We start from the raw sequence: 16,471 nt of genomic DNA on the forward strand, positions 1-16,471 counted from the left end.
TGCGCTACGACCGTAACAGACCCTCTGAAACACATACATGTATTCATTAAATGTGATTAGGCAAGGCCGAGAAATCGGGCAAGGCCAAGGAGTCAGGCAAGTCCGAGGAATCAGGCAAGGTCGACGAATCTTGTGTAAGACTTTTTTACACACTGACTGCCTGCGCGTTTCTGTTTGAGTTTTTTTTTTCTCTTTAAACTTGACGTAAGTTACAGCTTGATGAGAATAGTTGTGCAAAAAGAGAACAAATCACAAATCTACTCTATAGATTGAAGGTGAAATGATGTCATATGTACAATATTTACATTTATCATTTGTATGTGTGTTGTTTGTGTGTGGCGCTGTCGGAGGGAGAGAGAGAGAGAGAGAGAGGGAGAGATATTTCAACTAATCTCTCAATGATTATTGACATATCAGAAACATTGGACTCGATTTGATTATTTGCCCCTGTGTGTACTAGGATATATATTTTATGTTTAATTACCTTTTAGTGTTGATTTGTGGAGCTTAATTCCCTATTAGGCTATTATTAATAGTTTGACTTTTTAAGCTGCTGGTATTTGTCTTCATGTTTTTTTTTTGGGGGGGGGGGGGGAGGGGGGCTAACAGGACTAAGACTAACTTCAATTTTGTTGAGTTTAGATTTCTACTTTCTGCTTCGACCATGTAGATTGTAGACTAGATCAAATTATTGTTGGTGCCTAGCTTCTTATAAAAGATTTAAGCAAAAACTTCACACATAGAAACACAACTCGCTCTCACATAGGCACACACACACAAATAGACTCGTAGCCTACAAATACTTTCACAAGTACATCCTTGTACTTTCATACCCACACATACCCAGACACTAATCTGCACACACTCAATACAAACACTGCTATTCCAGACATTATCCTTCATAAATAATACTAATACCATTTTAATACTATTAGGCCGACCAGGAGGCCAAGCTAGTTCTCCCTCACGGACAATTCTCTCTCTTCCATACATTGAGAGGAAGGGGCCATAACTCGGGTGAGATCCGAGTTGTCTGAGCTTCGAGCGGAAATTTTATTCTTAAAGGAGATTTTTTTTTTTTTAATTTGATCATTTTAGACTTTGTGCCACTTTGAATGCACTTCATCTTCCAGTCAATCTACAGGAATTCATTGTTTTAAAAGCGGGAAACCGGGAAGATAGATGATGTGATGTACAACAAAAAACACGTTAAATGTTTAACCAAAGCATGTAACGCTGTTCATTCATTGCCAATGTGTAGGTCTAGATGTACATTTCTAGTGTAAAGTTATTGTAGGTAAACAATGCACTGAAACATTTCATGATCACAGTATCACGTGATTTTGTGCTGGTGTTATTTCCATTTATCAATGAAGAGTCTTGGTAAGTTTTGTTCTTTTATTTTAGATACAATTGTTTATATAGGTCTGTGCTGGTTAGTAAAAAAAAAACGATTTCTGCTATTACATTATTAGTGAAGTGAAAAGTAACACCGCGTAGAGGTAAGCCTACAAAGGCAGGGGTTCTCAGTCTGAGTGTCGCGACCCATTTGATGGTCGAATGACGATTGGGTATGAGTTTGATAAGGCCATCGAAAATAAAATGTGCCTATTCTAACATGTAAGACCTGACATTGTACAAAGTTGTTACATTGGAAGTTTCTAGATGTTGTAGAAAACTGGCATTACTATTTTTAAACATTTAACTTATTGTAATGTTATGTCAACGCAACATTAGGCCATTGCTTATTCATAGATCTATTATTTCTATGGTAACGTCGTGACGAAATCAAAACCAATTTCGTTTATAATTAATAACACTCCATTGTTTCATAGACAATGTTACTGACGGTAATATTTTCATTATGGAGCAACTCGTGTCTCGAACAAAGAACGTTTACAAAAATATAATGTCGATTTTTTGAAGGAACGCTTTCAGCAGAACTTGAAACACCGCCAGTACGTCATTTATAACCAAGTGCAATAAGTCGAATCTATAGAGCTGAAATAATTGTACAGTCATTTTGATAGCAAACTTGCGCGATTTGCAGACAAGGAAATCCAGTATTTTAGAGGCAAGGTAAGGGATAAAAATGAAAGAGATTTTAAAGACTAGATAATATTTTGTAAACCTATTCAAACGACTAAAACAGCACGTGATGTATACGAGAAAGTTTGTACATTCTTTTTTTTTTTCTTGTAAAAAAATATACTTTAAAAACAAAACTCTCTGAAAAATGGTGCTTCAAGTTTGCTAATATGGTGGTCTGGATTTCAACGTTTGGTACAGAATGAGTCACCAAAAGTCGAAAGTCACAGTGCGACGTATATTAGTAACGAAGACACTGCCACAAGAATTACAAGAAGCAAAAACGTCACTGCAATGATCAAGTGCAACTTGCCTCAAGTTGTCTGAAACAAAAATCTTTCGAAATGAAACTTCAAGTTGGCAACAAAACTGGACGAAAATAATAGTTACACGTTGCCATCTGCTCACTTTGAGGACAATGACCAGGAACCTAACACACGGAATAAGAAAATGACCAGGAACCTAACACACGGAATAAGAAAATGACCAGGAACCTAACACACGGAATAAGAAAATGACCAGGAACCTAACACACGGAATAAGAAAATGACCAGGAACCTAACACACGGAATAAGAAAATGACCAGGAACCCAGGAACCTAACACACGGAATAAGAAAATGACCAGGAACCTAACACACGGAATAAGAAAATGACCAGGAACCTAACACACGGAATAAGAAAATGACCAGGAACCTAACACACGGTATAAGAAAATGACCAGGAACCTAACACACGGAATAAGAAAATGACCACGAACCTAACACACGGTATAAGAAAATGACCAGGAACCTAACACACGGAATAAGAAAATGACCACGAACCTAACACACGGAATAAGAAAATGACCAGGAACCTAACACACGGAATAAGAAAATGACCAGGAACCTAACACACGGAATAAGAAAATGACCAGGAACCTAACACACGGAATAAGAAAATGACCAGGAACCTAACACACGGAATAAGAAAATGACCAGGAACCTAACACACGGAATAAGAAAATGACCGGGAACCTAACACACGGAATAAGACAATGACCGGGAACCTAACACACGGAATAAGAAAATGACCAGGAACCTAACACACGGAATAAGAAAATGACCGGGAACCTAACACACGGAATAAGAAAATGACCAGGAACCTAACACACGGAATAAGAAAATGACCAGGAACCTAACACACGGAATAAGACAATGACCGGGAACCTAACGCACGGAATAAGAAAATGACCGGGAACCTAACACACGGAATAAGAAAATGACCAGGAACCTAACACACGGAATAAGAAAATGACCATAAACCTAACACACGGAATAAGACAATGACCGGGAACCTAACACACGGAATAAGACAATGACCGGGAACCTAACACACGGAATAAGAAAATGACCAGGAACCTAACACACGGAATACGAAAATGATCATTTCTGTGAAAAAAACATTTTCGCATTCTTGCAGACGAAATCTTAATTTCCAAATTTACCTGACACTCGCCACATGTCCATTCACAGTCAAAGTTGAAAAAGTGTGCACGAACAGGTATTTCCAGCATCTTTACAGCCCTCAGACAACGCAGCTTGCGCTGGCTTGGACATGTTCGCCGGATGGAGGACAAACGCATCCCGAAAGTCATCCTCTACAGACAACTCGCGACTGGCTCAAGAAAAATTGGTCGCCCCCACCTCCGTTACATGGATGTAATAAAACGGGACCTCAAATCAGTTAACATCAATACTGACCATTGGGAAGACATAGCTCTAGACCGCACCAGATGGAGAGAGACAGTGACCAAGAAAGCTATGGATAGCGAAAGAACATGGGCCTCAGCCCTGGAAGAAAAACGGACAATGCGAAAAATGGCCAGCTCCTCTACCACCGAAGCAAAAGCCACCTTAACCTGCGATATTTGTGGACGGGAGTGTCTCTCCAAAATAGGGCTCCACAGCCACAAGAGGAAGTGTGCGAGAAATGAACCATAGTCGTTCTACGACTGAAGGAGGCCAATGAGAATTGTGACAAGTCAAAAGCTTGTTGTCAGAGTCACTCAATTTTATCACAGCATTAATTATTATTTATCATTATTTATTTATTTTATTTTAATTATTTCCCCGTTCTATCCCCAATTTCATCACCCGCCACACCTTTTCCTCTTCAGGCTAGACTTAGTCCACCACCTTGGCGATAACAAGGCCACGGCTTTCACTTATCTCCCCTTGATCGGGGAAAGATAAACACACAATCTCTTTGGTTTTACCCGCCGGATGTCTGACGGTCGCAGTTGACACCACCTTGGGTGGAATACAAATCGCTCTTTCTTCCCCTCTCTCTTTGATCTAGGAGATCCCTCGGATCAACACGCCCCTCGACACTCCAAGGTACGACTCCCATCTCGAGTCAGATTCACCCACGTGAGAGATAATCTTTAGGGCTTCGCCCTTCCTGTTTCCGCCCACCTCTTCCGGACCTTTATAAGATAGGATTAGGCGGGACATACGCTCTCTCATTTCTCATTCTCGTTGAACAATCGAGTCTGGACTATTTCATTTATTCTTACTCTTAGAGGAATACCTGGTGGTAAGCCGAACGTAGTCACAGTTCCATTTAATTACTTTGTGCATATTTCTCACTGGATATTATCATGTATATTTTGCTTATTTCATTTATATTTAATTAGTGCATTGTGTATTTCTCACTGTCGTAAGTAGAAAACATAAACATGACATATGTATATATTTATGTATTGCATTAATCTATTAATGCTACGTTGCTCAATTGATCGTTGATGCAACCATGTATTTATTTGTGCATCTTATTTTATTTCCTTATCTCGGCTGACCGCCTTGATAATTTTACTAGCGCACTAATACTGCACTTAGAAAAAGATATATGAATTATCTCCCCTTTACTCATTTTACTTTGACGAGAATTGCGCCCCTTGGACGGACACTCTCCATTCAAGCGCACTCCAAACCGTCATGGTCGCTGACCACCGCCCATTCCCCCCCCCCTCTTCTCTTTCCACTTGTGCTGTTTATTTAAGATTATTATTTCCCCTTTTATGTACATTTTTATGTTGCTACTATCAGCCTCTATTTTCCAAATCCCATTTGTCATCGTCTCCCCATTGTACTCAAAAGCAATTTTACCAATCTGACGAATGCACCTCACTCGAGGGCATCAATAAGATGCATGAGAGACATGTCTTAACTTGTCTTTGTTTATCCGCAGCCTCCTTCAGGTGTCTGCCTATGCATTTAGTGCTATTCAGCACTGCACTACTGCCTATTTGCTTTTGAGTATCATCTCCTGCCTACTGGAATCTACTCAACTATTTATCGGATCACTTGCTTACTTATTCCACATCAATCAACTACTTTATTTGGTGCTATTCAGCACTGCGATCTACTGCTTGGCGCTATCGGCTCTACTTGCCTGCCTATTCGACAGCCCACCTGTCAACTTATTAAGTAAGACGTCCCTATAGACCACGCGTCTGTGCTAGACGTCATAGCTCCGCCAGATCTCCTCAAGTCACTGGACTTATCCTGCTAACTACACTGCCCACGGCAGATCAGCTCTGCCCGCAGTACACGTGTGCCCACGGTAGCCGGCCACCCGCCCTACTGTGCCCACTACAGATATCAGAACTTTGGATTGAAACTCCACAAGAACTGAATCACCGACGTCCCTCTATCGGCTAGAGCGCCACCTCCAGCTGCAGAACATCAAGCTAGGACACAGCCAGCTGCGACCCAAGCAGGACAACCAGCTAAGTTCAGAAGACAAAGTGACGTACTCTCTTATTAAGTGCAAGAGTGATGATTAAACATAGTATTGATTAGAGATAGATGCAAACCCTCCCCCTTTTTATTCTTCTATGTTAATATTTATGTAAATAAATATTCTTCATATTTTAACTTTGTATCTCTCTTTCATTGCTCGTCTTGTTGCGTGCCTGCTCCCGATTTATATACTGATAGGTCGGTGTGTGATAGCTTCAAAAATAGTCATCCCCTAGACGTTAAACAAGCCAAACACACGTCACACGCGAAAACCTGTCACAAGAATGTGTACTTTAAAAAACACGTATTATTGACTAGATAGGTATACTTTAAAAAACACTTATGTGTACTTTAAAAACACATCATTGACTAGATAGATATACTTTAAAAACACATCATTGACTAGATAGGTGTACTTTAAAAACACATCATTGACTTGATAGGTATACTTTAAAAACACATCATTGACTAGATATGTGTACTTTAAAAACACATCATTGACTAGATATGTGTACTTTAAAAACACATCATTGACTAGATATGTGTACTTTAAAAACACTTATCATTGACTTGATAGGTATACTTTAAAAACACATCATTGACTAGATATGTGTACTTTAAAAACACTTATCATTGACTAGATATGTGTACTTTAAAAACACATCATTGACTAGATATGTGTACTTTAAAAACACTTATCATTGACAGATACTTTAAGACTCCTAACAAATTGAACGGCTGTAGAGTTGTGTCAGTGCTGTGAAACGAGGCAGACTTGGCAGAGCCATACAACTCCCAATCTCAACACTTTCAAGGGCAACCCTTACATTAGCGAGACTAAATCAATCTAATTCAATTTACATCTAACAAAATAAAAGTATGGGCGGGGGTGGGGTGAAGCAGCTCTAATGGCAATATCTTCTAAGGACAATGACGATTTGACTCTTACATTCTGTTCACTAAAGTAAAGCTTCTGAATATTAGAGATTACAAAATGAAGGTCTTCCTGATATCGTGTTTCTATTGCAGATTTACATCAATGTTGGCACAACCTATATATCTAGTAAGTCATCTTGTTTTGTTTGTGTGGTGTATCCAATGATAGAAATCGAGATAATATCCTAGTATATATAGATCTAGTCTTTCCGGTCGTTTTTAGCGGCACCCGAAAGGGGAAAAGGCGTTATTAGTTTTGTGTGAAATGTCTGTCCGTCCGTCCCGTTTAGATCTCGTAAACTAGAAAAGATATTGAAAATCCGACATCACAATATTTTAGACCATTCAAAAATCTGATGCAACGGCTACTTTTTTTTTCTGAAGTCAAAAATCTAATTTTTAAAATCAGTTATGCAAGCAGTTTTTTTAAGAGAAAAAGCTAATTAGTATGCATTATAAGTTAGACCTAATTAAAAATTAATAGTAATCTTGTAAACTTCATTTTCCTGAACTTTTTTTTTTTGCGGAAATGTTTTTTTTTTTCTGTTCTGAACAGAGGCAAGATGGCCCATAAAAGAGGCATATAAAGCCCCAAAAAGAGGCAAAGAAAAGAGGCATAAAGCCCAAGGATTCCTATGATGATAAAGCTAAAACTGAATAGCGCAAATTCTGAGGTTTCCTTTTTTTAAAAAAAAAAAAAAAAAAAAAAAAAAAAAAAGAGATTGAGCCTTTTCAAAACAATTAGATCAATTATAAGACATCAGTTAGGCCAGGGGAGGCGCGGTGGCTGAGCGGTAAAGCGCTTGGCTTCCGAACAGGGGGTCCCGGGTTCGAATCCTGGTGAAGATTTTCAACTTTGGAATCTTTGGGCGCCTCTGAGTCCACTCAGCCCTAATGGGTACCTGACATTAGTTGGGGAAATGTAAAGGCGGTTGGTCGTTGTGCTGGCTACCTGACACCCTCGTTAAAAACAGATGAACCTTACATCATCTGCCCTATAGACCACAAGGTCTGAAAGAAAACTAGTTAGGTCAGGTTAACATCTAACTTTACATTCACTTTCACCTATCCTTTGATCTGCTGGCCCGTTGGGGCACTACACAAGATCTGTTAACCTTCATTCTCCATTCTTATCTCTCATTTGTCTTTGATATAATTTCAATCGAATGTTCTTTCTGAAAATATTGAAGCCTGCCTGGGTGGACCACTTCGGGGGCCAATTTTGAGTTTGTGTTTGTAACCTTGTTTTTTTCTTTTTACTTTTGTCACGTAATCTCGTATTCCCACGGTGTGATAACTGCATTCATTACATCAGCATGCGTTTCTTCATTCCTTCTTAATGTATTAAGAGTGCACTATTTTAATGCACGAATGACAATTTACAGTTTAGTGAGGGGAAGTCAACTGGATACTAAAAATACATACTCAGCCCTTTGTTTGGCTGTCGCAAAACTTTGAGAACTTTTCCACCCCCTGATGAGTCGAACAGAAGTGAGTCTCCACCATGATAAACAAGAGAGGATAGAAAGACTTGGGTCACACTTGGGTGTATGTAGTCAAAAAAAAAAATAAAAACTAGGACCTAAAGAAAAGAAAGAATCCATTGTGATGGCTTGAAGTACAGTCACCGCCAGTTGTTCCATCAGAAGTACAGTCACCGCCAGTTGTTCCATCAGAAGTACAGTCACCGCCAGTTATTCCATCAGAAGTACAGTCACCGCCAGTTATTCCATCAGAAGTACAGTCACCGCCAGTTATTCCATCAGAAGTACAGTCACCGCCAGTTGTTCCATCAGAAGTACAGTCACCGCCAGTTGTTCCATCAGAAGTACAGTCACCGCCAGTTGTTCCATCAGAAGTACAGTCACCGCCAGTTGTTCCATCAGAAGTACAGTCACCGCCAGCTGTTCCATCAGAAGTACAGTCACCGCCAGTTATTCCATCAGAAGTACAGTCACCGCCAGTTGTTCCATCAGAAGTACAGTCACCGCCAGTTGTTCCATCAGAAGTACAGTCACCGCCAGTTATTCCATCAGAAGTACAGTCACCGCCAGTTATTCCATCAGAAGTACAGTCACCGCCAGTTATTCCATCAGAAGTACAGTCACCGCCAGCTGTTCCATCAGAAGTACAGTCACCGCCAGTTGTTCCATCAGAAGTACAGTCACCGCCAGTTATTCCATCAGAAGTACAGTCACCGCCAGTTATTCCATCAGAAGTACAGTCACCGCCAGTTATTCCATCAGAAGTACAGTCACCGCCAGTTATTCCATCAGAAGTACAGTCACCGCCAGTTATTCCATCAGAAGTACAGTCACCGCCAGTTGTTCCATCAGAAGTACAGTCACCGCCAGTTATTCCATCAGAAGTACAGTCACCGCCAGTTATTCCATCAGAAGTACAGTCACCGCCAGTTATTCCATCAGAAGTACAGTCACCGCCAGTTATTCCATCAGAAGTACAGTCACCGCCAGTTATTCCATCAGAAGTACAGTCACCGCCAGTTGTTCCATCAGAAGTACAGTCACCGCCAGTTATTCCATCAGAAGTACAGTCACCGCCAGTTGTTCCATCAGAAGTACAGTCACCGCCAGTTATTCCATCAGAAGTACAGTCACCGCCAGTTGTTCCATCAGAAGTACAGTCACCGCCAGTTGTTCCATCAGAAGTACAGTCACCGCCAGTTGTTCCATCAGAAGTACAGTCACCGCCAGTTATTCCATCAGAAGTACAGTCACCGCCAGTTATTCCATCAGAAGTACAGTCACCGCCAGTTATTCCATCAGAAGTACAGTCACCGCCAGCTGTTCCATCAGAAGTACAGTCACCGCCAGTTGTTCCATCAGAAGTACAGTCACCGCCAGTTGTTCCATCAGAAGTACAGTCACCGCCAGTTATTCCATCAGAAGTACAGTCACCGCCAGTTATTCCATCAGAAGTACAGTCACCGCCAGTTATTCCATCAGAAGTACAGTCACCGCCAGTTGTTCCATCAGAAGTACAGTCACCGCCAGTTATTCCATCAGAAGTACAGTCACCGCCAGTTATTCCATCAGAAGTACAGTCACCGCCAGTTATTCCATCAGAAGTACAGTCACCGCCAGTTATTCCATCAGAAGTACAGTCACCGCCAGTTATTCCATCAGAAGTACAGTCACCGCCAGTTATTCCATCAGAAGTACAGTCACCGCCAGTTGTTCCATCAGAAGTACAGTCACCGCCAGTTGTTCCATCAGAAGTACAGTCACCGCCAGTTGTTCCATCAGAAGTACAGTCACCGCCAGTTATTCCATCAGAAGTACAGTCACCGCCAGTTGTTCCATCAGAAGTACAGTCACCGCCAGTTGTTCCATCAGAAGTACAGTCACCGCCAGTTGTTCCATCAGAAGTACAGTCACCGCCAGTTGTTCCATCAGAAGTACAGTCACCGCCAGTTGTTCCATCAGAAGTACAGTCACCGCCAGTTATTCCATCAGAAGTACAGTCACCGCCAGTTATTCCATCAGAAGTACAGTCACCGCCAGCTGTTCCATCAGAAGTACAGTCACCGCCAGTTGTTCCATCAGAAGTACAGTCACCGCCAGTTGTTCCATCAGAAGTACAGTCACCGCCAGTTATTCCATCAGAAGTACAGTCACCGCCAGTTATTCCATCAGAAGTACAGTCACCGCCAGTTATTCCATCAGAAGTACAGTCACCGCCAGTTGTTCCATCAGAAGTACAGTCACCGCCAGTTGTTCCATCAGAAGTACAGTCACCGCCAGTTATTCCATAAGAAGTACAGTCACCGCCAGTTGTTCCATCAGAAGTACAGTCACCGCCAGTTGTTCCATCAGAAGTACAGTCACCGCCAGTTGTTCCATCAGAAGTACAGTCACCGCCAGTTGTTCCATCAGAAGTACAGTCACCGCCAGTTATTCCATCAGAAGTACAGTCACCGCCAGTTATTCCATCAGAAGTACAGTCACCGCCAGTTATTCCATCAGAAGTACAGTCACCGCCAGTTGTTCCATCAGAAGTACAGTCACCGCCAGTTATTCCATCAGAAGTACAGTCACCGCCAGTTATTCCATCAGAAGTACAGTCACCGCCAGTTATTCCATCAGAAGTACAGTCACCGCCAGTTATTCCATCAGAAGTACAGTCACCGCCAGCTGTTCCATCAGAAGTACAGTCACCGCCAGCTGTTCCATCAGAAGTACAGTCACCGCCAGTTGTTCCATCAGAAGTACAGTCACCGCCAGTTATTCCATCAGAAGTACAGTCACCGCCAGTTATTCCATCAGAAGTACAGTCACCGCCAGTTATTCCATCAGAAGTACAGTCACCGCCAGTTATTCCATCAGAAGTACAGTCACCGCCAGTTATTCCATCAGAAGTACAGTCACCGCCAGTTATTCCATCAGAAGTACAGTCACCGCCAGTTATTCCATCAGAAGTACAGTCACCGCCAGTTATTCCATCAGAAGTACAGTCACCGCCAATTATTCCATCAGAAGTACAGTCACCGCCAGTTGTTCCATCAGAAGTACAGTCACTGCCAGTTATTCCATCAGAAGTACAGTCACCGCCAGTTGTTCCATCAGAAGTACAGTCACCGCCAGTTATTCCATCAGAAGTACAGTCACCGCCAGTTATTCCATCAGAAGTACAGTCACCGCCAGTTATTCCATCAGAAGTACAGTCACCGCCAGTTATTCCATCAGAAGTACAGTCACCGCCAGTTGTTCCATCAGAAGTACAGTCACCGCCAGTTATTCCATCAGAAGTACAGTCACCGCCAGTTGTTCCATCAGAAGTACAGTCACCGCCAGTTGTTCCATCAGAAGTACAGTCACCGCCAGTTGTTCCATCAGAAGTACAGTCACCGCCAGTTATTCCATCAGAAGTACAGTCACCGCCAGTTATTCCATCAGAAGTACAGTCACCGCCAGTTATTCCATCAGAAGTACAGTCACCGCCAGCTGTTCCATCAGAAGTACAGTCACCGCCAGTTGTTCCATCAGAAGTACAGTCACCGCCAGTTGTTCCATCAGAAGTACAGTCACCGCCAGTTATTCCATCAGAAGTACAGTCACCGCCAGTTATTCCATCAGAAGTACAGTCACCGCCAGTTATTCCATCAGAAGTACAGTCACCGCCAGTTATTCCATCAGAAGTACAGTCACCGCCAGTTGTTCCATCAGAAGTACAGTCACCGCCAGTTGTTCCATCAGAAGTACAGTCACCGCCAGTTATTCCATCAGAAGTACAGTCACCGCCAGTTATTCCATCAGAAGTACAGTCACCGCCAGTTATTCCATAAGAAGTACAGTCACCGCCAGTTGTTCCATCAGAAGTACAGTCACCGCCAGTTGTTCCATCAGAAGTACAGTCACCGCCAGTTATTCCATCAGAAGTACAGTCACCGCCAGTTATTCCATCAGAAGTACAGTCACCGCCAGTTATTCCATCAGAAGTACAGTCACCGCCAGTTGTTCCATCAGAAGTACAGTCACCGCCAGTTATTCCATCAGAAGTACAGTCACCGCCAGTTATTCCATCAGAAGTACAGTCACCGCCAGTTATTCCATCAGAAGTACAGTCACCGCCAGTTATTCCATCAGAAGTACAGTCACCGCCAGCTGTTCCATCAGAAGTACAGTCACCGCCAGCTGTTCCATCAGAAGTACAGTCACCGCCAGTTGTTCCATCAGAAGTACAGTCACCGCCAGTTATTCCATCAGAAGTACAGTCACCGCCAGTTATTCCATCAGAAGTACAGTCACCGCCAGTTATTCCATCAGAAGTACAGTCACCGCCAGTTATTCCATCAGAAGTACAGTCACCGCCAGTTATTCCATCAGAAGTACAGTCACCGCCAGTTATTCCATCAGAAGTACAGTCACCGCCAGTTATTCCATCAGAAGTACAGTCACCGCCAGTTATTCCATCAGAAGTACAGTCACCGCCAGTTATTCCATCAGAAGTACAGTCACCGCCAGTTATTCCATCAGAAGTACAGTCACTGCCAGTTGTTCCATCAGAAGTACAGTCACTGCCAGTTATTCCATCAGAAGTACAGTCACCGCCAGTTGTTCCATCAGAAGTACAGTCACCGCCAGTTATTCCATCAGAAGTACAGTCACTGCCAGTTGTTCCATCAGAAGTACAGTCACCGCCAGTTATTCCATCAGAAGTACAGTCACCGCCAGTTATTCCATCAGAAGTACAGTCACCGCCAGTTGTTCCATCAGAAGTACAGTCACCGCCATCTAATCAGCACCTTGAAACTAGTTGTCTCTCTTATGACCCCCACCTCCCTAGCATGTCCCTAGCTCTTTGATAACTTGTCCCACGAGGAAATGTCAGGAACATTAACCCGTGTCTCTCAAAACACGTTGATGTCCCTTATATTAAGGGGAAAGAACCAGGAACTAGATTGGTTTAATGATTGGCATATTGACATAGATCTAGATCTACAAGAACAGAGTGTATGTAGTAAATCATCTTCATATTTTTTTTAGTTATCTAGATATATTTTGGTAAAAAAAATAATGAAACAAAACTGTTGGAGTCACCGTAGAGTTAGGCCACTATTGGTTTTGTGTTGTCCGTCCCTTTCTCCGTCTGTCTGTGAAGTTTAAATCTCTTCTAGCGTTTTATCGCTTTTGTTTCTTCATCAATTTAAAAAGAAAATGTTTTTTCCCCAAAAACCTTAGGTCACAAAGACCTAAATCCTAAGAATTGATAGCTTAAAGTCAATACAATGTAGACTTACATACTAAGACAAAAAAGGGGGGGGGGATAAGTTTCAATTGAGCTGTAAAAAAAAATGTATGGGACTCGACGTCTACATGATAGATTATAGAGTCCTACTTTAGGGATTGAGTCCTACTTTAGGGATTGAGTCCTACTTTAGGGATTGAGTCCTACTTTAGGGATTGAGTCCTACTTTAGGGATTGAGTCCTACTTTACTGATTGACTCCTACTTTACTGATTGAGTCCTACTTTAGGGATTGAGTCCTACTTTAGGGATTGAGTCCTACTTTAGGGATTGAGTCCTACTTTAGGGATTGAGTCCTACTTTAGGGATTGAGTCCTACTTTAGGGATTGAGTCCTACTTTAGGGATTGAGTCCTGCTTTAGGGATTGAGTCCTGCTTTAGGGATTGAGTCCTACTTTAGGGATTGAGTCCTACTTTACTGATTGAGTCCTACTTTAGGGATTGAGTCCTACTTTACTGATTGAGTCCTACTTTAGGGCTATATTTAGATCTATGTCACAGTTTATATTTCTCTACTCCCGTTGAGAAGATGGAAAAAAAGGGGGGGGGGGCTTTAAACCAAATCTTGCTCTGAATGATTAAATCTCAAGACCAATACCTTAAAAAAGATTCGTCTTTTTATTTCATGTATTGATCTAAGAATCCGAAGGGTAATGGCTTGTTAGTGCTAGTGGAATGGAAAAGAGAACTGGGGTCTAGAACAGCGGAGGGAGGGGGGGGGGTATCCCTGTCTGGGACGAGGAAAAAATATCCCGACGTGAAAGTTATTGATGAGTAATTTTAGTGATAGATGGCGCCACCAGACAGTGAAGTAACTCGATCATTCCTTCACCTTATACAACATAGAGAAGCATTACAAATTAAAAAGCAACATTAAGTCTAAATTCAATCTTTCGGAACATGGGCGTAACTTGGGAGGGACATTTGTAACCAGGCGTAAACTTGTTCGAGATGTGCAAATTCTTCTAATAAGTATTAGGATAATAATATCTTGTTATCGTGGTGGAAATGTGTTTGACATTGTGCATGACACACAATAAAACATTACAAAGTTTACTTACATTGAAACAAGCGTTTGATTCAACGAATACATCACAAAGTTTACTTACATTGAAACAACCGTTTGATTCAACGAATACATCACAAAGTTTACTTACATTGAAACAACCGTTTGATTCAAAGAATACATCACAAAGTTTACTTACATTGAAACAACCGTTTGATTCAAAGAATACATCACAAAGTTTACTTACATTGAAACAACCGTTTGATTCAAAGAATACATCACAAAGTTTACTTACATTGAAACAACCGTTTGATTCAAAGAATACATCACAAAGTTTACTTACATTGAAACAAGCGTTTGATTCAAAGAATACATCACAAAGTTTACTTACATTGAAACAAGCGTTTGATTCAAAGAATACATCACAAAGTTTACTTACATTGAAACAACCGTTTGATTCAAAGAATACATCACAAAGTTTACTTACATTGAAACAACCGTTTGATTCAACGAATACATCACAAAGTTTACTTACATTGAAACAAGCGTTTGATTCAACGAATACATCACAAAGTTTACTTACATTGAAACAACCGTTTGATTCAGAGAATACATCACAAAGTTTACTTACATTGAAACAACCGTTTGATTCAAAGAATACATCACAAAGTTTACTTACATTGAAACAAGCGTTTGATTCAAAGAATACATCACAAAGTTTACTTACATTGAAACAACCGTTTGATTCAAAAAATACATCACAAAGTTTACTTACATTGAAACAAGCGTTTGATTCAAAGAATACATCACAAAGTTTACTTACATTGAAACAAGCGTTTGATTCAAAGAATACATCACAAAGTTTACTTACATTGAAACAACCGTTTGATTCAAAGAATACATCACAAAGTTTACTTACATTGAAACAACCGTTTGATTCAAAGAATACATCACAAAGTTTACTTACATTGAAACAACCGTTTGATTCAAAGAATACATCACAAAGTTTACTTACATTGAAACAACCGTTTGATTCAAAGAATACATCACAAAGTTTACTTACATTGAAACAACCGTTTTATTCAACGAATACATCACAAAGTTTACTTACATTGAAACAACCGTTTGATTCAACGAATACATCACAAAGTTTACTTACATTGAAACAACCGTTTGATTCAAAGAATACATCACAAAGTTTACTTACATTGAAACAACCGTTTGATTCAAAGAATACATCACAAAGTTTACTTACATTGAAACAACCGTTTGATTCAAAGAATACATCACAAAGTTTACTTACATTGAAACAACCGTTTTATTCAACGAATACATCACAAAGTTTACTTACATTGAAACAACCGTTTGATTCAACGAATACATCACAAAGTTTACTTACATTGAAACAACCGTTTGATTCAAAGAATACATCACAAAGTTTACTTACATTGAAACAACCGTTTGATTCAAAGAATACATCACAAAGTTTACTTACATTGAAACAACCGTTTGATTCAAAGAATACATCACAAAGTTTACTTACATTGAAACAAGCGTTTGATTCAAAGAATACATCACAAAGTTTACTTACATTGAAACAACCGTTTGATTCAAAGAATACATCACAAAGTTTACTTACATTGAAACAACCGTTTGATTCAAAGAATACATCACAAAGTTTACTTACATTTGAAACAACCGTTTGATTCAAAGAATCGATCACAAAGTTTACTTACATTGAAACAACCGTTTGATTCAACGAATCGATCACAAAGTTTACTTACAGTGAAACAACCGTTTGATTCAAAGAATCGATCACAAAGTTTACTTACATTGAAACAACCGTTTGATTCAAAGAATCGATCACAAAGTTTACTTACATTGAAACAAC

The 16,471-nt window shown here is 40.5% G+C and overlaps 1 protein-coding gene across 1 annotated transcript in view; it reads left to right on the top strand.

The window, feature by feature from the left end:
• The first annotated feature begins 1,033 nt into the window (after positions 1-1,033).
• LOC129925328 (neuroglobin-like) overlaps positions 1,034-16,471 on the top strand; it is a 46,733-nt gene continuing 31,295 nt past the window's right edge. Inside the window, exon 1 of the mRNA XM_056025028.1 lies at positions 1,034-1,383. Coding sequence (XP_055881003.1) covers positions 1,322-1,383 — 62 coding nt within the window. The 5' untranslated portion in view covers positions 1,034-1,321. The remainder of the gene's footprint in view (positions 1,384-16,471) is intronic.

This window comes from Biomphalaria glabrata, chromosome 3, assembly GCF_947242115.1.
Source record: "Biomphalaria glabrata chromosome 3, xgBioGlab47.1, whole genome shotgun sequence".
NCBI lineage: Eukaryota > Metazoa > Mollusca > Gastropoda > Planorbidae > Biomphalaria > Biomphalaria glabrata.